Below are 26742 nucleotides of genomic sequence, written 5' to 3' on the forward strand. Positions count from 1 at the left end.
CAAAACCCTAGACAGTGTAAATATATTTTACATATGACATATTTAAATGTATATAGCGCTTGCAAACAAATACAATACGCGTATCTACATATATATCTATCTGTGCATCTATCTATCTATCTATCTATCTATCTATCTATTTTATCCGTTCAACTAATTTTTTTCCCAATCATGCAGTGTCATTTATTTGAATTCCAGGCCCCCTGTATAAAATATCAGCGCTTTTATATTGTATATTCTTACATAAATTCATATTTTTGCCCCACGTATTTTCAGTATACATTTCATATACAAAACCCTTTTTATTTGTATTTTTTATTTGATCCCACAGAGGTAAAAGGAAGAAAACATAAAATCAAAAAGCACAGATTATTAAAATCAGATTTTGGTTTGCCTCGGGATTTTCAGCGGCTGAAAATTCAATGTTAAACATGTATATATTTTATTGTAGTGTTATGGGGTAAGAATAGCTGATCTGATTGCCATTCTCACAGGACGGGTTATGTTGTGCTGCACCTCACCTTAAGGGGACCACTCTCACAAGAGGGGTTATGGGGGGCTGCACCTTAGTGAATAGGGCAACCACTCTCAACAGACGGGGTTATGTTGCCCTGCACCTTAGTAATGGGGGGCCGCTCTCACGGATGGGGTTATGGTAGTGCTGCACCTTAGTGAATGGGGGATCACTTTCACAACACTAGTGTTTTGTTGTTCTTCTGTGCCTTGGGGAATTAGGAACCACAAGGCATCTTACGGGAAAGCACTCTCACACGACCAAGGTTTTGTGGTGCTGTACCTTCGTACATGGGGAACCATTCTCACATAGGTATGTGGTGTTGTATCCTAGTTAATAGAAAACAACTCTCTGATATGGAGATAGGTTGTGCTTCAACCTAATGAAAAGGGGGACCTCTCTCTCACAAGACGGAATTGTAGGGTGCAGACCATAGTGAATAGGGGGACCACTCTCTCAAAAAGGGTTTTGTGGTAACCTACTTTAGTGCATGTGGGGAACCACCAAACGGGGTGATTTTTTTCCAGTACCTTAGTAAATAGGGCAAGCGCTCTCACAATTTGGGTTAAATGGTGGTGTACCTTAGTGAATGGGGAGCCACTTTCCAAGACAGGGTATGTTGTTTTGCACCTCAGTGAATAGGAGGGCCACTCTAACAAGACGTGGTGATCTGATGCGGCACGTGAATAGGGGGGCCACTCTACCAAGACCCGGTGATCTGATGCTGCACCCCTGTGAATAGAGGGGCCACTCAAACAAGACGCAGCGATGATGGGTTTCCAGCGGCAGCACTGTGGAGTCGGCCATCTCTTCTGTGCTGATATACTGTACAAATCACCGGTAGAGAACTGTTATCTATATCTATATATCTGTCGTTATATGGACTATTTAATGCACAATGAATACAAATCCCAGTTGTAATGTTACATTCTCACTGTCATCCCATTGCTGATCATTAGTTGTTCTGTATTCTTTGCAGGAGGTTTGGTACAAAGTGTGCAGGGTGCTCCCTAGGAATCTCTCCCAGTGACCTAGTGAGAAAAGCCAGGAACAAAGTATTCCACTTGAATTGTTTTACCTGTATGGTCTGCAACAAACAGCTCTCCACCGGGGAGGAACTCTACATCATAGACGAGAACAAATTCGTCTGCAAAGAGGATTATGTGAGCACCAGCAGCCTGAAGGAGAGCAGCCTCAACTCAGGTGAGATAGCTTGTCTTCTCCTCATTTCTCCAGCTGGTCAATTGCTACTTTCCTTGACGTTGGCATGACGTCATTGTATTTTCCTTTTAGTAGATCATGTGAATGTTAGCCTCCTGTGTGAATTGGATAATGGAACATTGCCTGGTATGTATCAGACGCATACATGGTTTGAGTCTATCACTAGTAATGTCTGCATGGTAGAAACTGAATGTGTTACAATAAATATTGAATTTTATTTGAAGCAGTGCATTTAAAAACCATGTTGTCTCTACTCTACCCACTGCCATTCTATCCTCTGGGATCTCTTCATCCTCTGTAAATCTCTACAACCCCACCCATTTATCTGCATCCTGGTTGTAAAGCTTCTACATGAACCTTTAACAGAGGTGCTGTTTAATCTCAGATTAGCTCATTTCAGCTGTAGCCCAGAGATTCCCAAACACCCCTTCACCTCTCCTACATGCCAGCTTGTGGGTGGAATAGAATCTGAACATCCCCACAAGTGCCAGACACACTTGCTTTTGTTAGGCAGCTAGGAACATTTCAGCAGCTCTGCATACTTTGCTGCCTTCTTTACTACTCTCTACCAGAGATTCCATGTGCCATTTTTTAGCCTGTGCCAGCCAGATGTCCCCTGCAACCTGCACAGCGCCATCATTTTCAATCTGGCCTCTGTTGACTACATATAGCCATAGTTCAAGGTAATCTAAAGTTACACTAAAGTCAGGAGTTAAACCTTAAAATACATTCAAGTACCCTGATTATTAACAAAAATGTATTGTGTATCACTCAGCTGTAGATCCTCAAATCATCTCTGAATTGGTGCTGACGCTGTCATTCCTTCTGGAGGGTGACTACTTTTGTTCCTCCATGGTCCCCGTGTGTGTTGTAAAGTAGCCACCGCTCCAAGCTCACTCCTGTGAAGGACTACAGTTTCAATACAAATGAGTAAACTAAACGTGAGACTGTAGTCCTTCATGGGCGTGAGCTTGGAGCAGTGTCTACTTTACAACACACACGGGGACCATGGAGGAACAAAAGTAGTCACCCTCCAGAAGGAATGACAGTGTCAGCACCAATTCAGAGATGATTTGAGGATCTACAGCCCAGTGATGCAAAAATAAGATACATTTTTGTTCACAGGGAACTTGAATGTATTATTAGGATTTACCTCCTGAGTTTAGTGTCACTTTAAACATGAACACATTCAGTCAAACTAAGTGAACTAATGTGCAAGACTGAACTATTCTCCTTAACAGATCAACCCTATATCCTACTAAATTATGGGTATTCTCCTTCAGAATAAAGCTATTCAACTGTAACCTTTTTGTTTGTCAGTCTGCCAGTTTGTTCATTGAAATACTTGTTTCATCCGTTCTGTGTGTGTATCATGTATGTGTGTTGTAGACAGTCTGACCAGAACTGCCATGTTAGTGTTTATAAACAGTTTTGGAAAATTACAGTTGGAGCAGGTGGTGGCACATTGGTGGCTGTTGGAAAATATTTACAACTTTTAATTTCAGAATAGTTTGTAAAAATCTCACTGTGGACAAATGAACATGTATTTGTTTTATCACAGTTTGTCCTCCACCAGCTGCAGCAACATTGATTTTTTTTGTAATACCAGTTTGTACATATGCATTCAGGATGATACTCAACAAGGCTAAGAACCACAAGCAGTAATCTATTCTAACTAGTCAGATATCATGTTTCTAATATGACTTTACCAAACTGCAGGCTAATTGGTTGGCATGGATTTTGAAATTATGTTTTACCAAATAATCCATAAAGCGTTAACTTTTAAAGTCTTTACTGGGTTCCATTGTACCTGTGGGCAGGAAAAAACACAGCTAATCAGACACCCTCAAGTGCCTGCACATCAGCTGTCATACCCTGTAGACCACTCCAGGGTCCCCATAACAAAAGGCTCCTCACTGATAAGTAATTAGTGAGCAGCTTCCATGGTGGTGGGTTCTAGCACACCCCTCTCTCACCTTACTTAAGGCCCTTTACTGCGAAGGGCAGCCTCACTAATCAAGAGTAAAGCGATTTTCAGGTGAAATAGAGGAGCCTGATGGCCAATCTATATATATATATATATATATATTGATAGTTTTTCCCCACAGGTTTGCTTTAAGTTGACCTCTGTGACATAGTATACGTTTTACATATTTGTAGCATATTACACCCGTGCCTTTTTATGTTCCCTTATATCATATTTACATCCCTAACAACCAGCCCAATCAGGAGAAACATTGTTTAAAAACATATTTGATGTTATCCCTATATATTAGTGGTTTCCAAACTGGCCTGTAGGTTCAGGTGGTCGCTCTTTGCTTGCATTTAGGTGGCCCATGGGGCACTGTTCATCCCAATGATGCCAGTGATGTGGCATAATCTCTCCCACTGCCACCAACATCGGAGCACTATTCCTCCCACTGCCACCAATAATAAGGGAAGTATTACTCTCGTCCACACAAATGATGGGGCATTATACCTCCCTCTGACACCAACAATGAGACACTCTTCCTCCCAGAGACACCAATGTCAAGGTGTCTAACTATTTCTTCCACTGACATTAATGATGGGGAACTATTTCTGCCACTGCAACCATTGATGGAGCATTATTGCTCCCATTGTCCATTGAGCCTGTGGTATTTTGATGTGGCATATTGATGGAGCATATTTTGTTCCCATTGTCCATTGAGCCTGTGGTATTTTCTTCTCCCATTGGCTGCAGACTGGCCCCCTAAGTTACCTGGCTCTTTGTTTAAAATGCTTGGGGGGCCCCTGCCCTATAGGAAGGGTGACTGCATTTAAAAGCTGAAATCATTATGATTACTAATAGTTCTGCATGTTGTGTTAATGGAAAATGTGGATTGATATATCACTGGAGTTAACTCATTACCTACCTAAGAAATTCGCTTTCTTTGTTAAAAGTTGTATTCAGCCTTCTGTGCCATTCTGCTTCATAAGCATTTACTACCTGGTTTATTGATTTGTTTTATTTATTTCATTGTCTTCTTGCCACAATCTCACTATATGTTTCATTGCCCCATGCTTCTATTTATCTTCATGCGTCATCTACTTAGACAACTTATACTTTAAATAGGAAATATTTTCAGGCTTATTTAATAACCTAATGCAAAGAACAGTGATATAAAGTAACCCGTACAACCCATCCTTTTTAATTTTCATCAGTTTAATGTAGTTAAAGCAACAGACAAATATTGCTGATTGTTGGCCATTAGTGTTACAGTTCTGCATAGCAGGCTTTACTTTTTTAAATATCTTTTTATTTTCTCCTTTAGTATGAATTCTAGTACCAACAAGTGCCTATTTTAAACAGTTATAATTTGTAATGAATATTGCCCTACATGCTGTCAATTCATACCTAAGTTTGATTCAGGAATAGTGTCTTTGCAGTATTACAGTCTTTAAAATGTGAACATTGTTGCACTGGCTCTGATACTTTGGTGTACACTGTATTGCTCATATAGTGGCATACAATGATGCTCCTTCACTAAATGGGTTAAGAATAATTACTTAAAAAGAGTGAAGAATCACTTAATTCATCCAGTTGTTTGCAAATGAGATAAATAAACATGATTGGATAGTTAAAGTGAGTCTTCACTCTTAAAGAAACATTCTCAACTCCTTTAGTAAATCAGCCTCAGTGTGTCACTTTATTAATCACTATCCTGCAGTCACATCTGTTGTTTTGCTGTAATAGTGTTAGGTTTATTTGGCCAGCCTTTTAACAAGCTATATATAGCTCAATGGAGCACTTGGAAATGAAGAGGTGGGCATAATACTCAATTAAATTAGTAAACGTATAGTACATTATTTAGGTTGTGGTTAATCTAGAGGCATCATTAAAAAAACAAACTTTAAATTGAGTAGTAGGGCAGCATTATTAAATTATTTGGGGGGGAAATAATACCTCTTTCCTCGCATGAAAAAAACTAACTTACAGGTTAGGTAAAAATCACATTGCCTCTGACTACCAGATACTTTGAGGGTGTTTGACATAATCAGAGCTTGCAGAGAGTACATTGCTTTTAATCAGATACCTTATCATTAACATTAGAAGATCAGTAGGAATCAGAGCCTGTATATGTTACAAGGAAATATGGATGTCTATCCTGCATATATAGTATAGTTGAAAACTACAAAGAGAAAAAAGGTTATCAAACGAATCAACACAATTTGATATCATTATTTACATTTAGCTGAACTTTTCCTTCTATTAATCTAAGAAACAGTAAAAGGGTTATAGGTCTTCTTCAAGACAGTAGTTGTGTCTTAATAAAGGATATGCAAGATTGTACTGTATCTTTTCATTGAGGGAAAACACTTGTAATAAATCCAATGGCTGTTGGAAGGTACCATGAAAAGATTAGTGAAAAACATATGCAAAAGATATGCAAAGGCACACAGTGCTGATGAAACCTCCACCTTTCTCCATTTGCTAACTCTCACTCAGGTACTCTTTAAGACATTAGTGGACAAGGGCCTACAACCTATAATTAGGAAGACATTCATACACTGCATTTACAGAGGTGAAAAGAAGATCTATATGACCTTGTGTGTGGAAGTGCACTTACCATAGTTCATGTTCACAAGATCTGTCCTCATCACACCAAGGTAATATCTCTTTTTGTGTGTAATCTATGTTCTAAACACCAAGAGATGAAGCTGTCCTCAGTGGCAGGCAGCTAGATTCAGCTGAAAGTGCCATTCATCTGACAGTGGCTCCTCACGCTTGGTATAACTAGAGAAATTGTTGTGCACAAGAAGAGCAGAGAGGTAATGGAGAGACAGCAGTAGGTTAAATTAATTTATGCCTTAGAGAGTTCTCAGAACGGGCCCTTATCCTGTACATTACTTGTGCACCATCATACATTGAAGCCATCACAATCTTTAATATACTCATTGTTGTATTGCAGTGCAATAATACATACATGTACAGTATGTCCCAAGATTCACTAGACTAAACACCAAACCCCCTCACTTCTACCTTATTCCAGTTTTGTGAGAGCTATAATTGGACTATTTGAAAGTGAAAGCTCTGGCTATGGGCCCAGACTTCCATCCAGATTGCCCTTATTTTAATACACCACTGGTAAGGGAAAACACGTTTTTGGTCTCTTTCCAGCCATCCTGTATTAAGCTGAATATGCGTGTTCTTTAAACTAATGTTGGTGATATAAACATTTTTCTCTATGTAGTAGTATGTAGAGGGAACTAAAATGTAGGGATTGCGGTAAAATCCCAAACTAAATTCCCATAAAAAGTAAATCAGTTTTTTACACCCAACTGGAATATGTCATGATGATTAAAATTACAATATCTATGTTTAATAGTGTACAATATTGCTATGAAAATGTATTTATTAGTCTTTTACAATGACCTCCATTAGCCAAAAGATCACGTGCAGCCTTCTGTATTCTATCCCCTATTTCATACTGCTGTTTTAAAGAAAATGCCTTCACCTCTTATTACATGAAAACTTTTATTTAAAGAACATTTTCTGTGTTATTTGTGCAGCTACATTTTATTACATTTTTAAAATGTTGAAAGAACACAGAAGTGTATTTTTTTGTTATGCTGCTACTAAAACAAAGCATTGTCTTGCAGTTCAATCAAATAGGCCTTTTATGTTATTTAGCTATCATGGAAAATAACACATACTCGCATTATGTTCCGATCTCTCTTCCTAATCCTTGCACCTTAAAATGTTCACAAATAAAAATACACTGTAGTTCTAATATGAGTGTAGTTATGAGTAGGAACAGATCAACAAAATAAGACTTCAGTGAGATGGGATGTAGGGTATAAACTGTGTCTAGAAACCTAACCCAAATGTATCTTAGTGGCACTTAGTTGGCAATATTTTAAAATTAATTTAATTAAATTGTCCTGAATTAGCATTTTACTTTTTCAATTAATATTTTGAGTTTTCCTAGAAAATATACAGCTGAGCTGGTGTAACAAACTCCAACACGACTGGTACCTTGGAGCTGCATGGAAAGCTTTGTACCAATTCATTTATTAGGGACTAGGGATGAGGAACGCTTTTGGCACTACCATGGGTTCGAGGCCAAACAGTATGTCTGAAGGGTTCGGTCCTGGAAAACTAATCCTGGAATTTTCCAGGCCGGATTTTTTATAACTATAATGCACTGCAAGGGCCTTTGAACTTTAGTCAGCTGGATTAAAAGGGGCGCAAATTGGGGCTTTATTATGTGCTAACCCCCTCGCTATAAAAAAGGATAGGGAAAACTGGCAAACTGCATAGGGAAAGATAAGGTCAGTTAGGAATCTGTATTTTGATTCTGATTGCCAACTCTTTGGGGAATCATCCATTTGCCCACTTTTTGTTCTTATTATTGTGGGCTTATGTGTCTTTAGTTTTATTTTGTGTATTTAAGGTCTGTGGTCATTTTAGCTGTTGCCCTGTCCAAGTCTATTTCACTGCAAGGCTTCCCTTTTAAAACATGGGCTTTTATTTTATTTTATGGTTGTTATTTATTTTAGAGTGTATATTGTTTTCATTCTATGTTTATAGGGCCTTTATTTTAGGTTAAACTGCTTTTTTTTCAGCAAGGCGACCTTTCAAAAGTGATATTTTTGTTTCAGGTGATATTATTTTGTGAATCATGGAGATATATTGTTTTTTACCATATGTTGATATGGCTTTTGGTAAACCTTTTCTCTTTTTTTTTGCTGCAAGGCTTCCCATTCAATAAATTGAGCTTTTTGTTTCACAGGTGATATTATGGGGACTTATTTAGAGAAATTGGCCAGTGACAGGTCAGTTTTGCATCAGTAAGAACAGGGACAGTCTCACCGCACTACTGCTAATTTCTATTTGCTGGTCAAAGCGGGCCTATTACCACTTAATGAAAAATTCTGTGTTGATGCTAAATAGTAGGGATGCACCGATACCACTTTTTTAAGACCGAGTGACGAGAGCATGGAGCCGTTTCCTGGCCAATCAGGAAACCGGGCAGCGTGTAATGATGCGCTGTCCAGCTTCCTGATACAGGAAGTACTCGTGCTAGGTATCGGAGCACTTGGATGAGTACGAGTACTCACCCAAATACTCGGTATCGGCACCGATACCGATACTAGTATCGGTATCGGTGCATCCCTACTAAATAGCGTTGCCCAAACATGTATGATTGCAGCAGTCCCATATCAGTGGCATTATACATCAATAAGGAGTCCCTGGACCAAGTTTATTCCTAGAGTCAGATCATGTTTAAAAAAAAAAAAGACAACAGAGCAGGGAAAGGTTTACTCTGCTCGATCGAGCAGAGTAAACCTTTCCCTGCTCTGTTGTCTTTTTTTTTTTTAAACATGATCTGACTCTAGGAATATGGAATCTAGCTATGCATTCATATGCTGTTTTTTTTTAAATGATTATTCTGACGGCAGCAGAACCGCCCGGCCAATAGAAACCAGTTGGGGGGAGCTAGCTGTCACTGCTAGCTCCGCACAATCATTTTCTATTTAATTTTTTCTACTTTTTTAACTGTTTTTCTATTCTGCTCGGTACCACAGAGCTACCGAGCAGAATGCCGCTCGGCAGCATTCGGCTATTCACTCACTGCTGTTTGGCATCTATGAGAATAGGCCGAACAGCAGCGAGTAGCCTGCCGGAGGTTCGGCTTAGCCGATCCAGATGTTGGATCGGCTGAGTCGAACTCCTTCTGCACTTCGGGTCGGACGAACATGCTGAGCAGCTGCAGCAAGCTGATGTATGGCTGATTTTAGTCGGTGTAAGGCTGAAGTAAGCTGTACAAGCCTTAAGTGAATAGCCGAACAGCGTTCGGCTCACTTCACTTCAGGTCGGTTATTCACTCGGCTGCCTACGGCAGCTTTGTGAATAGACCCCTATATACTTTCTGAAAGCCAACACCCTGCAGAATAAAATGGTGGCAGTTACAAGTGAAAGGCTAAAGGCGCCAGGAGTCTGTTTTCAGGGCCGTGCTGCCAATGATGTACTATGTACGTCTGTGGTCGTGATGGAGTTAAGGTAAACACTCCAATATTAACTCAAAATATGTGCTTGCTGAAAATACACTGTCATTTCCATTTAAATCATATTTCCACTTTTGCGGTCACATTTGAATGACCCCCCTGTTAGTTATGTGTTCCAATTCACACAGCATACCTAAGAATAATTTAAAAAATATTTCTTACCTTTTTACTTGTTTTTTTGTATCAGGTTTATACATAGTAGTAAAGGATGGACAACGGCACTCCAAAGCAAGTTCAGTACGTGTTTATTAACGTACTAATTGCAAGTAGAACACTCTAAACAATGTTTCGGGGTCTCACAGGATCTCTTTCATGAGGCAAATCACTTGTTTGCTTGATGAAGGGGATCATGTGAGACCCCGAAACGATGTTTAGAGTGTTCTACTTGCAACTTGTACGTTAATAAACACGTACTGAACTTGCTTTGGAGTGCCGCTGTCCATCCATTACTGATATTTTGGCGGAAGCCACCTGCTGCACCCACCCTCCATTTTTGGAGCAGCGGCTCTGAGTGCGATGGGTACACGGACTGTATGCAGGTTACAGGTTACATACATAGGACACTGCAAGTAGCTTCTATCACTTTTGTGCAGATAAGTGGCAAAAAAAGCGCATTAACTTACAATGTACCACCCAAGCCTTGAGATCTTTAACCCTTTGTTAGGACAAACAGTCCTAAACAGCTTTTGTAAACTGATAATGAAATCAGCCAGCACAGTACAGACAGGGTTAATAATGGTAAATAGAACTCCACAGCCCCCAATAACATTACATAGAAGGGGAAAGCTAAGTAAGATTTTCCAGCATGTAAAAGGTAAGCTGCAATTTTTATATATTTGTTTTTTAAGTTATGTGATCTGAATGGCAAGATGTAACCAATAAAAAGTAGGTGTTATCCAAATTCAGCTGCAATAGTGGAAAGTTAGATTATTAGTACAATTTCTCAATAAATATTTCTTTACAAGAACCTGTAAATACCTGTTCTGCTATTTTCAACTTCTAATGACAATGCTGGTGGCTTTGTTGTTCTGCTAATGCCCCAGTTAATCATTGAGCTGGCAGAAGTGTGCATCTCTGGAGATCTCATTTCACTAGCTACATGCTTGTTCCAGCTCACTGATTCACTTAGCATGGAAGCCAGAGACTATGCAAGAAAGCCAAGCAAGAATCCGGACTCTACTTTAAATCCTAGGAGATCACTAATTAATGACAGCTATTAGTCCTTCAATGCTTAAAAGGATGGATTTTACAGTAGGCATGATGCACACTGTAATGTGGGGATATTTCTGGAAACAAAAGTTGGCAGTGTCTGCAATAGAAAATCAAGGACATTTTGCAAATATCGGGGACAGTCAGCTCGTGGTCTTAAGTGGTCTGTAGAGGAGAATATTTTCAGTAGGGTTGTGCCTGCTTTGAGCACCCCTAGTGTGTGGGACATGGCAGCAATCAATGTGAAGTAAGTCAAAGAGATTTTTCAGCACAATGTAAAATCTTCCACAACCAAGACTGTTCCCTTTAACTGCACATTCTCCAAATGCTTTGACATGATTGGCCTCATTCACTAAGACGTGAAGTGAGCAGAGGAGCAGCAAAGCAGAATGAACATTAATATACAATCAAGTGTGTAGAAACTTACACCAACATAGCTTCTCTACCTTATAAATGGATATTTACAAGAGAACTTTGGGGTATGTGTTTTCCCCATAGTTCTCTTTAGGGTCACGGGAGGACATATACCAACCTCCTCCTGTGGCCCAAAACTCAGTATAGAGCGGGCTATTGCCCACCAAATACTGAGAGCGCCGCAGCCGGGACAGATCCTGACAATACTGTCTGAATCCACCCAGCTGCTGTGTGGCAGCTGGCTGTGCCTACTAGAGGCAGAGCCAGCTGTCCCCGCCCTCCTACCCTGTTCATTCCTCCACTCAGCGCTGGAGGATCGGAGAGGAGAGGGAATCCCTGCGGAGATCAGTGACTGACAGTCACCGCTCACTGCAGGGAGACGATAGGGAAGTGAGCGGATCGGCGGCATGTTTCTGCGAATGAGTGGAAATCACTCACCTCATAGTTCTCCTTTAATTCAATTTCTGGCCACTCTAAAGGCTTTGCACCAGTTCATTTACCTGGAAAGTCCTTTTTGTCACCCTGTTCCATTTCCAGAGATCCACATTTCTTCTTTTGTTGTGTTTTGAAAATTAGTATGACTGACAATACAGCTTGTATAATACCTCTTTTATAAAAAGGGAGGAAAAAAAGCATGACACTTAAAGCTACAGAGAGAAATCATTAAGTATTATTGTATTATTGTATGTGATAACTTGATAAAGAATAGAGTTTTCTTTTAAACATTAAAAGAAGAACATGGGATAATGTTCGGGAAGTGGCTACGAGTTGATTCCTTTCTATCGATTCTCTCACAATCTCGGACATGCTTCTTAATAACACTGGCTCAGCAGCCATTCTTTTGTTCTATAGTGTGTCCCGACATCACATCTGCTATTTTCAAACGCTAAACTGCTCCCATGAGCTTGGATAGATAGATAGATAGATAGATAGATAGATAGATAGATAGATAGATAGATAGATAGATAATTTCCTAAAGCAATAAGGACAAAATGCATGAACTGTACAAACAGTCTGTTACTAATTGGGCTCCTGCCCGCTATGACAAGGTCCTGCATGTTGTATTTTTTTGGTATGTTGCCCCGCATAGTTCCACTAAAGTTGAATTCAATTTGAGTGTTCCAAACCACAGTCCAACACACATAGTGTGGCCATGTGTCCCAGGCAAGAATAACTGTTCACTATAAACAGCTACTTAGGTTAAAAGAGACAAAGGGGTCTATTCACAAAGCTGCCGAGGGCAGCCGAGTGAATGAATGACCACAAGGAAACCCTTCCCGCAATTGCTGATCTCCTTCTGAAAATGCTAGCCACCTGGCTGTTATGCTTACCCTCTAAGTGACTGGCCTGGAACAAGTATGCAAATCAGGACATTTAGAGAAAAGTTAAAAGTCCTCATCTGCTTACTTATCCTGGGTTAGAAAATTTCATAAAAAGATACCAGCAATGGGAACCCTTATGGTGTGGTCAGGAAATCAATACTGTCAGATCTGAAGCTAGATCACAGTGATATGGAAAACATTTTAAAACACTGTTGTTGCTCAGTGATTTAGAAGTGGAAAATAAGTGCTTTTTGTAGTCTGTGTCCATAGCAGAAAGCAGTATGTGATAAGGGGTTTTACACTACTTTATGTTGAGCGATAGTTATCCATATGTGTGTGATACCCTAGTGTATCAATTAAACGAAATATACCTGCATTAGGTCTCTGGGTCATGACACTGCTGCATTTTAATCTAAAACAATGAATACCTAATATAAACATAAGTCACACAATGTAATAAAACATATTCTTAATCGGAATACATAGTGGTTTGTACATATTTTCTTTACTGATTATTGTCAGAACTAAAAAAATAAAAATGTTATATATATTTATATATCTAGTCATAAATATATATTTAGTTTATTACATTTATTAATAAACTAATATTTATATATATTCAGATTAATATGAAATATTGCTGTATTTTGTAAGCTCAGGTGGAGCCCTAAAGTTGGTGCCCTCACATTTTCCTTTTAAAGCCTGTTAAAAAAACCCTCTCATTTACACATCTCAATAGCTCAAGCCACATTTTACACACAGTTGAATAGGATGAGCTTTGGGTTCAGGTAAACCATGAGTTAGACTCTAACCCATTTTGTTGACAGTATTGTGAACGGGCAAACTAAATGGCCAGGTATGGCTTGTTTTCCCACCCACCTGAACCTCTGGCTGCTGCAGCTCCAAGTCATTAATTTAGTGCAGATATCACTACCGCCACTAAATGACAGCTTCCAGCTGGCTTGTTTCACATTGTAAACAAGCTGGTGGGGATCCCAGGTGACATCATTGACCAAATATGGTCAATAAGGAGTATTGATGGGAGATGATCGTCTTGCCACCGCTTCTCATGTTAGCAAGTAGACTCTCATTGTGATCGACACTGGATCTACATTGCTGGACGAGCAGTGGGGCAGTGGGGTTGGCACATACCTGCTGCCTTTTCTTTCCTGGCCAGCCAGGCTGCATGTCTGGATGTCTGAATAAGGGGACTGTTATAGATGCTGAGGGGACCCGATGCAATTTTAGTTTTACTTTGGTTTTGTTTTGCCTGGGGTCTCCCGCAGTATCCATACCAGACCATTATCCAGGACTTATATATATTATAGTTACATTTTAAGAATGCTTTATTATATAGCTGCATGTGATTAAATCATACAACTTAATTGCATTATCTTTTTGCTATAAATGTAATCCTGGCTCATGAGTGCATAGCCTATTTTGTAGTGGTTTAGCACACTCTGTAGCCAGTCAGGCCATCTGAATCTTTGTAGCAGACAATTTTACTGAAGTACTAGGCAGCATTTGAGGAAAGCAGTGGCTTGTCCACTTAATCTATTGTGTACCGACTGGGCTGCCAGTGACAGGATTAGGATTCAGCTTGCAGAAATGGAGAGTCTGGAGGCAAAGATTGCATACACTGAAATTGAAGACAGAAATAGACACACACACCACGGTACTTATATAACGCATATGTCTGACTCGTTCACTATTCAGTGATATAAATAGAAAGTATCACCCCTAAACAAACTCACCACCATATATTTCAGGTCAAATTCCATTTCAGATCCAAAAAGGCAAAAGTTTGCTAACCTTGTAAGAGCAAGGTGCCCCCTGTGTAAAAAGGTTTGTTTTAAGGTGCCCATGCACTTTACGATTATCGTACGATAACCGTATGCGATCGACTTTTCGTACGACAATCGTTTGAATGTAGTGCCCGACCGATAGTACTGTACAATCGTACTACTTTTGACGTTCAAGCATGTTTGAAAACTTTGGTCGATCGTACGATGTTCGCATGGTCGGTGGCGTTTCCGTCCGTCAAAAGTCGTACGATTAACACTGCTCATGCGCAAACGAAAATAAGTGCGGTTGATTACCGCAATTCGTTCAGGTGTTTTTTTTAAACTACCGCTGATTGAACCTTGCGATAATCGGGGCAGGATGGGTTCGATCATCGGACGAAAAGTTTCGTAAGGTGTATGGGCACCTTTAGACATATGTCTAATGCATGGTCTGCTGCCAGCATTGAAGGTGACAGATATGTGCTTGGATGTATAATGGTTGCAATAGAATATAAAGGGGGTTATTCACAAAGCTGCCGAAGGCAGCCGAGTGAATAACTGAGCCGAAGGGAAGTGAGCTGAATCCCGTTCGGCTATTTACTTCAGCCGAGCACAGCTGATTTCAGCTGTACATCGGCCCGCTTTGGCTCCCTTCGATTTAGATGAGCATGATAAGCATTAACACGTTCGACTCAGCCGATCCAACATCTGGATTGGATGAGTCGAACTGAAGGGCAGTTCACTCGCCTCTGTTCGCCTCTATTTTCATAAGGGTCTATTCACAAAGCTGCCGAGGGCAGCCGAGTGAATGACCGATCATCTTTGTGAATAGACCCCATAGGGACCGAACAGCAGTGAGTGAATAGCCAAATGCCGCCGAGTTCGGTTGTTCGCTACCTCAGAATAAAAAAAATGTAAACAAAAGAAAAAAAAAGCATGCGGTCCCACTTCCCATTAAAAACATGGGGGCCCCACAACCACACGGCCAGGGTTGTAAGGAAGAGACAGTGTGCTTTTGGGGGGGGGGGCTGGAAATGCACCCTCCCAATGCCAAGGGCATGCGGCCTGGTAAGGCGCAGGGAGGGGGGGCACTCGATCATTCCCCCCCTTTTCCTGCCCTGCCAGGCCTGTGTCTGGATTAAAGGTCTGGTTGGGAATTTCTGGGGGGTGGGGTTCCCCCTTAAAATTCCTACCAGACTTAAAGAGCCTGGTATTACTTTTGGGGGGAACCCCACACACTTTTTAAAAAATTTTTTTTACTTGGGGTCCCTCCTAACTTTCCAACCAGACCTAAAGGGTCTGGTATGAATCAGAAGGGGGACCCCACAACATTTAAAAAAATGTTTTAATTTGTTTACATTTGCGGGGAGAAGGGTTTGCTCCGGTTGTGTGTTCAGCTCAGCCGACCTGAAGCGTATCCGTTCTGCCCAGCTAAGCTGTTTGGCTGCTGTACGAGCTATTGTGAATAGCACGTACAGCAGCCCTTCGGCTCGGCTGAACCGAAGGGCTCCGCGGCTGAAGTGAGCCGAAGGATTAGCCGAAGCTTAGGCTTAATCTTTCGGCTCCTTTGTGAATAACCCCCATAGTCTTTCAAGGGCCTGCTTTACTTTGTGCATGTAGTTTTTATATGACGGCTTATTTTGTCCCCCTACATGCCTTACTGACATTTGGTGAGGCAGACAGTACAAGCTAATTATATAAGTGCTTTGTGATAACATCATCAACATGAAAAGCCACAAATACATCACTCATGGCCACTGCACATTGTTGTTCCACATGGGTAAGCTGCCAATGATCCCTACTTACACATTCACCAAATACAATGCCGGGCCAAAAAAAAAAAAAATCACACGCTCTAATTTTTTCTTAGACTGCCTTTAGCTCTGAATACGGCATGCATTCGCCGTGGCATTGTTTCAATAAGCATATGCAATGTCACAAAATGTATTTCTGTCTAGAGTTGCATTAACTTTTCATCAAGAAGTTGTAGTGATGATGGGAGAGTCGGACCACTGTGTAAACTCTATTCCAGCACATCCCAAAGATTCTCAATGGGGTTAAGCTCTGGACTCTGTGGTGACCAATCCATGTGTGAAAATGACGTCTCATACTCCCTGAACCACTCTTTCACAATCTGAGCCCAATGAATCCTAGCATTGTCATGCTGTCCAGCTGGCCATACACTAGTAGATTTTTTTAAAGAACTTTCATACAAAAACATTTTAGCAGAATAGTCAATAAGATCATCAGAGATTTGACAAATGTCGTTCAAAATTCAGTTTGATTTATCATTCCATATTGAAAACAAATGGCGTTTCACACCACACCACATTTACTGTTATCATTTTATTCATTCAAGAAACATTTTCCATCCTACTCCTTTGATTTTTTTCTTTTATCCCCACAGTCGAAATCAGTTGTTGATTTGACCCCATTAACTATTTGAAAATTGAACAAACAGCCCAAAAACTATTTTTTTCAAACAAAATTCTACTGGTATTTGGGCATCTTATAGCTAGAGTACCTTGCTTTTATCACAGGTAAATGTGAGCAATTTACAATTTGCCGTTCGCAATTGCATTTGCACATTTATCTCTCAAATATGAATCTTTTTTACATGGCATTTGCATATAATGAAACAAACTGCACATATTTTGCACAGGCAGACCCTGCAGGACCCGTTGTGAATCTCGCTCGCCGTTTCTAGTGAGCGCACTGCATAAACACTTCCTGTTAGTCTGTCTCTGTGCAGCTTTTATGAATTGTGTAGTGATCTATCATCCAAGAAATCTATGTTCTAAGAAAGATGTACAAAGGCTCCCAAGGTCACACATGCATGTTTTGTTTTGTTAATTCTTAATACAACCACATTTTTAAAGCCTTGTTTTCCAAGCAGCTACTAAATGTTTTTTTTGTGAACTATTATTAGATATTTTCTTATATAGTGACAATGTAAGCTGGTTAGCATTAAACATTGCCTCCCTAAAATTACAGCGCTGGAGGATCGATTCGGAGCGGGGAGGGGGGAATCCAGTCCCTCCAATGTCACGGCAGAGAGCCGTGACAGGATCGAGAAGTGAGCTCACTTCCCGATCTACTGAGCCGAGCTGTGACAGTCTCATTGTCACAGGTCGGCTAGAACTATGAGGATGAGTGAAAAGCACCTCATAGCTCTCCTTTAATGTAAAGACTATTTTAAACTCAGTGCAAAGAACAGTCATAATATGGTAAGTGCAGTAACCCATAACAACTAGTCAAATCTAAATGGTATGTAGTCTGTCCTTGTCTGATTGGTTTGCAGCAATTTCAGCACTTAGTACATTGTTATCGTTCTTTGCACTTCTTTGTTAAATTAACCTAAAAAGCATGGTTTACGGGTATATTATTGGTGCCAAGAGCCTGGTGCTTTTGGTTAAGAATTAGTGGGTTTTTTTTTTTGTTAAGTTAAGAATTAAGAACCCATTCACACTGAGCGATTTGTAGCGCGATTTCTGCTCAAGAATCGCTCAAATATCGCTCAAAAATCATTCAATGTCGCTCAATGTAGCTCGTCCAATGCATTTCAATGGAGCTGCTCATATCTCACAGCTCAATGTCGCCTGTAGCTTGTAGTTCAAGCTTGTCGCTTGAACATGACCTATTTTTCCAGTGGATTTTGTGCGACTTGGCACCAATAGGCTTTGATAGACTGCCAAAAGAAGCGCTACGTAGCGCGACAAAATGTGCACTGTAGCTCAATGTAGCTTAATGTCGCTCAGCTCAAATCAGCGCTGAAAAAGCCTTTTTTTATGTAGGTTAGTGTGAATGGGGTCTTTTTCCATATGTCACAGACCTTTAACATTATCCTAATCCTTAATGTGAATCTGTCCTTTGCCTGCAGAGGCAAATCTACAGGAACACTTTATTGCTGGCTACCCCAACTGCATATACTTCCCTTTCCTTCTCTTTCCCACAGTTCCATTCACCTTACTGGAACAGGCATCATTCCTGCACAAGCCTATAGCCGCTATTTAACCTTAACATGTAACCTGACCCTAACACTTAACTTTATCCCTCTCTTTATCCCCTAGGCTAACGCTTAAAATCAAATCTTGACGCTTATCTTTAACCCTAATACCCTGAGCCTTGAGCCTAACACATAACATAAGCCCTACCACTAAATTAACCCCTAAAATCTTAATTCATCCCATTGGGATTGTTGATGCTTAAAGCATTATTTCCTGACCTGTGATGTCCTAGTGGCAAGTGGCAAGGTGTTAAACATAGAACCATTGGCCTATCTTCTACCTCCTTTACTAACCAGTAACCTTGATTTTGAATACAGACAATCCCATTACCACGTGCAATATAGATGGTCACTAAAAATCTGTTTCTATTCTTGAAATTAGAAAATGTAATTGCACAAAACTGGCATCAAGGTGTCCTCTGAGTTATATAATGTACTGACATCTAAATTATTATTGTTTGGGGACGCAAGTGATCTAAAGATGATAGCTGATAGATGAAGATAAACAGTTTTGTTTTATACCTCTTTGCAGAGCTTGTGTTACTCTGCTATTTGTCATATGTATGATTCTTCAAGATGTCTTACCCTGATGCCACTTGTATACCTTCCAACGGATCACATTCCATACCACTACCCCATGGAAACTATTATGTGTTTTATATATATATATATATATATATATATATATATATATATATACAGGGCTCGAAAAATGCACTCATCCACTCGTCTGTGACGAGTGGACGCCAGATATATATATACAGGGAGAGAGATAAAGAGCGAGAGAGCTGTCAATGGGGTGGTACTGTCGGGTCAACAGGGGGGGTCAACAGGTAAATACAGTATATTTATATACAGTATATATATATATGGGATCAGGTGAAATTCCCATTCATGTTCCAGGTATGAATTATTTTGTGTATAGTAGAAGTAAAGTGTCAAAATGTCACATTTCTTTTAACAGCTTTTATCAAACAGATATACTGAATTTACTGCATGCAAGTTACATTATCAAACTTTGCAATATTGATAGTTAAATGGATTTATATGGATTTAAGATAGAGCTTTGAGTTATTGAATTAAGGGGCCTTCCCTTTTTATAAAATTACTATTACAAATTAGCAAGTCTCCTATTTATGTAGTTACTAATCGAAACGCACATTGTTGCCAGCAGATGGCTTCATTATTAACACAGAATACATGATAATGCAAAAAGCTCATAATTACTATAATTTTTAAATGGACTAAAACATATTAACAAAATGTGGATGTATTCAGTCAGTAGATTCTTAGTTGTGTGTCCATCTACATCCCCTTCACCTTAAAATGCTGCTTTATCTATTCACCTTTGTCAGTATCTTTTCTATGTTCCCATCTTAGCTGATTTTGGACTTTGTATTAGTTAATTATAACCTGCAAACATCGGAAACCATCATTGTAAGATGGGAGTTTACTACAGAGAAAATGGGACAATGTGAATAATTACATTTTTGAGCAGTAGTGGCATTTGGGAAATAAAATGAGCAACGTTTGATCAGTATTTGCATATATACAAGACTATCTTGCCACTGTTCAAGTGTTTTGCTTTGTGTTAGAATGTTACAGTTTGTGGGGATATCTTTGTTTCAATAGATATTACATGAACAGTTATGATAACAAGTATAGTCATCTGTGGTCATTTGCCTATATACCATTGTGAGAATGATTGTGTCTTTGGCCATGAGGTGCTTCGTGATGCAGTGATAGCACTGGTTCCTAGTAAATTAAAGGACGGTATAGCATGTGCTCTGATTTATTTTTAGGGGCTGCCAAATATTAAAAGAATAAAAATGGTGGTTTTAAAATTCTAAAAATGTTGATTTTTTATTTATTTGTTTTGTCTTTTGGATACACTTAATGGATGTATCTTTTTTCAACCTAACTATGTAACTATATGCAACTATATGCAGAGAGTAGTAGTCTACAGCATGGCATCCAATTAGAATCCAGCTGCTGAAATGGGATTCCTGATTGATAGCTATGGGTTATATCTTGCTGCTGCTCTTTGTACTAGGTTTTTAACCAAGTCCATTAACACTGACTCTAATTTACATGAGAATTGACAAAATACCTTTGCAAACTGATGTTGGCCAAAAAGTAATCATGTACTATAGAATACAATAATGTATTGTTAACAGTGTAGATGGCAGAGTAGTATAGAGCAATATGTCCGCTACTGCTGTTCTGGGCTTTCCTTTCATTTACTAAACAAAATGCACTACTGGATCATGACAACTAGCATTGAGAATGCATAATGTGGGAATCAGACTTATCTCATCCCAGTCTTTTAAAGGTTTGTTTTAGGCAAAGAGCCTCTGGCACCTTGAAGTTAAAAGTATAAAAGATATTAGTAAAAGTATATATATTTATACTCATTTAAACTCTAAACTGATAAGGTCGATTTAACAAGCAGGAGTCCCCAATGAGCCTGCAGAAGCTCTTCTTGTTGGGATCCTGTGTACTACAATAGTAACCACTTTACCAAAATGACCTTTTTGCCAGGGTGCAGTGTAGTGGTACCTGGCAGGCAAAATTACTTTACAGGAGAGCTTTGTTTCATATAACATGCTCCTGCTCGGTCCAATCATCCCCTATTATGTGGATACGTTCAGTGTCTCCAAAATCTCTATATTGTTTGCTACGCACTTCACTAGCATATTTAATTCCAACTGAACTATCATCCTCGAGTGGTTTTAAAAGTACGTAGTAGTTGGCACTTGTTAATTAAGAATGTACTGCCAGTAGCCATCTTTCTCATCTAACAGGTTGAAGAACTGTTTTATGCTCAGTTTGGATTGTACATCCATATGTGCCAGAATGTAAAAATGTTGTTGTTTTAATTGCTTTGTTAAGATGTAGGGACCCAAGCAAATGTTTATGTTGCTAGTAATGAAAGACTTATTCCCTATGGTATATATAAAGTGACAGGACCTCTGTCTCTTAAAGCTCTGAACGTATTTATTTACCTATGTGAAAGAAACAAGCTTAATGTAAATACCATTATCAATGTGTATTCACGTTTTAAATATCTTAGCTTCTGTGTATAGTTTGTAATTATATACAGATGTTCCTCACTTACCGACTTACCTGTTTTGCGACCACTCGCACTTACGACGGACCGCCGCTCGACCTCCGACCTTGCGCGTCAGCGCGCCGTGTCGCCGGTGGAAGTGGTGTCCTCCGATCTTCACTGCGGGTTCCGGTAAGTATTTTAATTGCCCGATGTACAGTACACTGTTCGGTACTGTACATCGGCAACGCTATACAGTACTGTACTAATGCAGTGCAGTACTGTATATCGTTCCTCACTTAACGACCAATCCGTTTAACGACCTGGTCGTAGGAACGGAACTCGGTCGTTAAGTGAGGAATACCTGTATGTAAACTGAAGAAGCCATATTCACTAATTACCTTCACACTCACTACTTCATGGGTTGCAGGGCTATAATATGTTTGCGCTTTACTGCTTTTTCTAACAATTCGAGTCTATTAGTTAGATGACCCACAGAAAGTAATACACAGCCTATGTGACTGATATGGTATCCTAGCAGTGGTTAAAAGAGAACTATGGGGTAAGTGTTTTCCCCATAGTTCTCTTAAGGGTCACGGGAGGACATATCCTAACGCTTTCAGGGCCACGCAGGGTCCCCTTCATCAGGGCCCCGAAAGCGCTTGCCAATGAGATACAGCTATTGGCAATAAATTAAAATTTTGCTCTTTTCAACTTGCGGTGTGCTGGTGATGTTTTTCTATTGTTCATGTGTGGCGGCGACATCTGTGGTCATTTCGAGCACCCATCTTCATTAACCCCTTCGTGACGGGAGACGTACACTGTACGTCCCAGCACTTTGTGCCTATATGACTGGCCACGTACACTGTACGTGACGAGTTATATCAGGCTCTGTAATGCCGGTAACTGCTGATTCTCAGCGGTTACCAGTCATTAATTAATGCCTCAGTATTGAGGCATTCATCGATGAAATAGTTAAGCTTTTGTAAAAGCTTATATCTTTCATTAATGAAAGAATGAAGTCGTTACATGCAAATACGGGAGACCGTATTTTGCGGTCCATAAGACGCACCGCTCCATAGGACACAGGGAGGTCCGGAGCGCCTTATGGAGCACTCGATAGACTAGCTTCTGTCACAGCTTCTATGACAGAAGCTGTGACAGAAGCTGCAGTTAGTGACCGCTGAGACAGGTGGCGCTGTGATTACAGCGCCACGGTCTCAGTGATCACACAGAGCAGATGAAGAAAGTCCTTCTTCGTCTGCTCTATGGTGATCTCGATCGTCGCCGCTGCTCGGTTTTAATACGAGTGATCTCATTAGATCACTCGTGTTAAACGAGCAGTGGCTCCTGCTGCTGAACTCGATCGCCGCCGCCGCTGCTCGGCTTTAATAAGAGTGATCCCATTAGATCACTCGTATTAAACGAGCAGTGGCTCCTACTACTCACCAGGCGCCCGAAACTGCATGTCTCGGGCGTCGGGATTCGCTCCATAAGACGCCGGCACATTTTCCCCCTCCTTTTGGGGGGAAAAAAGTGCGTCTTATGGAGCGAAAAATACGGTAGCTCAGTCATGAAGGGGTTAAGTGGGAATCCCAGTAAGGAGTGCGGTATGGTTCCTATGTCAGCCATAGTTCAGTATATCGTGAGCTATAGCTCGCGGTATACTGAAACCACCGCAGCCGGGACGGATCCTGACAATACTGTCGATATCCACCCAGCTGGCTGATTGACAGCTGGCTCTGCCTATCTAGGGTCAGAGCCAGTTGTACCCGCCCCCACCCCGTCTGTTCCATCCGTCAGCACTGGAGGATCGGAGCGAGGAGGAGGGAATCCCTGCAGGGAGTGGTGACTGACGGTCACCGCTCACTGCAGGGAGATGTTTGGAAAGTGAGCGGATCGGCGGCATGTTTCTGCTCACTTCCCGATCTATAGAGCCGACCTGTGACGGCTTCTTTGTCACCACTCTCTGCAGGGAGATGATCGAGAAGTGAGCGCGTGCTGGTGATTCTTGTCTTCTACCTGGTGTTTGCACGGCACCATCCGTGGTCATCATTGCGATCACCATTGTTGTATAGGCCGGGAGCGTTGTGAAGAGTGCGGAGGGACTTTCTATCTATCCATACACAAATGAGATACATTTTTGGGAATAGTTAAATGCATGTTTAAGATTGAACTCCTGAGTTTAGTGTCACTTTAAGTTTGTCTGTGATGGCCTCTGAAATCCTTTGCAGCCGACCCATGTATAATTTAGGAAGTAACCTTCATTTAATATGGGATTTAACTACAGCCTCTACAGTAATTAAATCTGAATACCCGTATCTCTCAGGTGTTAGTTCTGTGTATAATCTGGTACATGAGCACTTCTTTGTGGACTTCACCCTAAAATTTTGATTTTGCAAACATATTTCTTTCCTCTTCACATTTGGCGCATTGCTGTATAAGCTGAACAGTGAACACTGTTTATGGTTTATGCATTTTTCACATTGTTTGCAGTTAATAACTTGTGCCTTAGGTTCTGCAAACGTTCATCTCTGTGCGCTGAATGTTTTCCTTTTTGCTATACCTTCTACAATTTATACTTAGAGTGCCTGAATATATAAAAGTATCTTGAGGTTTAAATTGCTCCAGGCACATACTATCTCCGTGAATGTTTTTGTAAGTAGATGGTATAATGTTTTTGGGTTACTTGATGTTTTGTTGACCTTTATTTGACAAAATCACCACGTCTCATCATTTTCTATATTCGTGTTCAGACATAGTTTTCTTGTCTGGCTCTAAAGACTGTTTGCAGCATTTACTTACAAACATTGCAAAAGTTTAGGTATATGTGGACCTTAGAAACAAGAAGCGACCCTTGAGACATTTGTGAATGTTTCATGTACAGTAGGAGTAATTTAGGGTGAATTTGCTGCAAATGTTCAGTGATTGTGCAGTGAATCCTATAGGCTACAACAGTTGTGGAGGATTTGCTTGTAGCATTTAGCCTTATCATCTACCCTTAGATATGGTCTTTTATCTATTTATCTAACTATGATGAATTAGTGCACATTCCTGGAATATCGTTCTAATAAAATTTTCACCGATATGTAAAGCCATTTTCCCATTTATTAAGTTTGGTTAATTTATGGTCCAAAATAATGGTTACATTTGATATAATATCATCAATTTTAAGATATGTCATGTTTTCTTTCTGCCTCCCAACATTTTAAGGACATTTACAACATCTGATCATTTGTAATATTTATATATTAATCAGCAAGGGGAGGCGATTTTAGCACAGCAAATTTCATTTTTGAGAATGTTACAAAACATTTTTTATGTCACTGGGATGTGTTTGCCCTATGCAACCACCCCCAACAGCCACAATAGCCACTCAGGAGCCAGGAGCAGGCGCACAACACACATGTTGTCCACTGAATGATTAAACGCCTTATTCAAAGAGAATATCCCTCCCATTCCCCGTGATGAAAAACATGTGGAAGATCAGTTAGATGATGTATTATCCATAAGGCGATGCAAGGAGAATATTCGGGTTCCTGAGAACAGGTGCTTTTTAAAAACAGGTGCCCAAATGCATTGGAGTATAATGTCTAATAGTAAATGTGGCTCTGGATTGCTTAATAAAGTAAAGAGCAGTATGTAAATTGCAGTTGCCCACAGCAATGAGAACAATCTTTCCGGCCCCATTCACACCAGATCCGTTGTGTTGCGATCTGTTTTTTAACAAATGCTAACGCAAGGACACTGAAAAATGAATGGGCATGAATGGGACCATTTCACACTGCGGCGATCTGTTCCATTGCAGTGCGATGAGAAAAAGTAGGGCATGCTCTACTCCTTTTCAGCGTAACATAACAGAACAAAAACGGACGTAATCACAACACAATGGAACAGAAGTGAAGAAAAAATATCCATAAATGTTTGTCCACTCAGGACATGTTCATTACAATAAAGATTGGCAAAAAGTGAAAAAAATTAAGAAAACAATTAAGAAAAAAAACGCAACAGAGGTTGAAACTGCTAAGTCAAACTCTGTTGACATAGCAGCACAAAATATAATGGGCTGGAATTTACTAAGAGTGGATCAGACAAAGTCTGGAGCAGTTGCCAATGACGAATTAGCTTCTAACTTTAATTTTCAAAGCTTACCTGAACAAGCTGAAGATAGAAACTGTTTGGTTGATATGGACCACTGATCCAGATTCTGTATGCTCCAGTTTTAGTAAATTCCCCTCAGTGACTTTTTTGAAGCATTTCACTCTAACAATCAAATTAGTATTCAATGTTGTGAATTGTACTGTACTTGTATACCTGTACATATGTGCAATTTTGAGTTTTGTTTTTTTGCAATACAAGCAGTTCTAAAAGATTGTGCTTTGTTTTTCCCAGTTTCTTCTTGTACAGACAGAAGTTTGTCTCCAGACCTTCAAGATCCCGTACAGGATGAAAATAAAGAGACAGATCACTCCACATCTTCAGATAAAGAGACAACCAATAATGAGAATGAGGAGCAGAACTCTGGTACCAAAAGAAGAGGACCAAGGACCACCATAAAAGCAAAGCAACTAGAGACCCTCAAGGCAGCTTTTGCAGCTACACCCAAACCAACAAGGCACATTCGTGAGCAATTAGCCCAGGAAACAGGACTCAATATGCGGGTGATTCAGGTGAGATCACAATTATCCTTTATGACGATTGACAATTTTCCATTCTTTAATGCCCATTTCCATTAGTGCAATAGAATTGTATTTTTTGAATCAGTATATCTTAACTGTTACCAATATTTAAATAGCTAATCGTCCTTGTTTAAAATCAACAGCCAGTTCTGAATTTCTACGACAGTTGTATGTAGCAGATAACATCGAAAAACAAAAGTCATTATTTAGAAATGCACAGGGCCTTAATTTAGAACTCTCTTATTGAATTCTCCTGCAATTTACATACTTTTTGACTCCACTCTTGGTTTGTATATGTTTCCTAAGAAATTATTTCCTTCTGTTTTTGCATATCATCATCTTAAATCACATTAAGAGGAATTTATCAAAACTGGAGCAGACAGATTCTGAAGCAGTTGGCCATAGTGGCCAATCAGCTTCTCTCATTAATTTACAAAGCTTACCTGAACATACTGAAGAGAGAAGCTGATTAGCTACTATAGGAAACTGCTCCAGATTCATAAATCACCCCCC

General features: G+C 40.0%; 1 protein-coding gene across 2 annotated transcripts in view; it reads left to right on the forward strand.

Moving 5' to 3' along the window:
• The window catches only part of LHX5 (LIM homeobox 5), a 43433-nt gene that overhangs the window by 1606 nt on the left and 15085 nt on the right, over positions 1-26742 (forward strand). Inside the window, exons 2-4 of one of the 2 annotated variants that reach the window (XM_018560622.1) lie at positions 1494-1717; positions 1808-1861; positions 25943-26220. In XM_018560622.1, the coding sequence (XP_018416124.1) occupies positions 1494-1717; positions 1808-1861; positions 25943-26220 (556 nt within the window). The remainder of the gene's footprint in view (positions 1-1493; positions 1718-1807; positions 1862-25942; positions 26221-26742) is intronic. The other variant, XM_018560629.1, reaches the window with a different exon arrangement.

This window comes from Nanorana parkeri, unplaced genomic scaffold (assembly GCF_000935625.1).
Source record: "Nanorana parkeri isolate BGI_ZX_2015 unplaced genomic scaffold, ASM93562v1 scaffold18, whole genome shotgun sequence".
NCBI classification, from domain to species: domain Eukaryota; kingdom Metazoa; phylum Chordata; class Amphibia; order Anura; family Dicroglossidae; genus Nanorana; species Nanorana parkeri.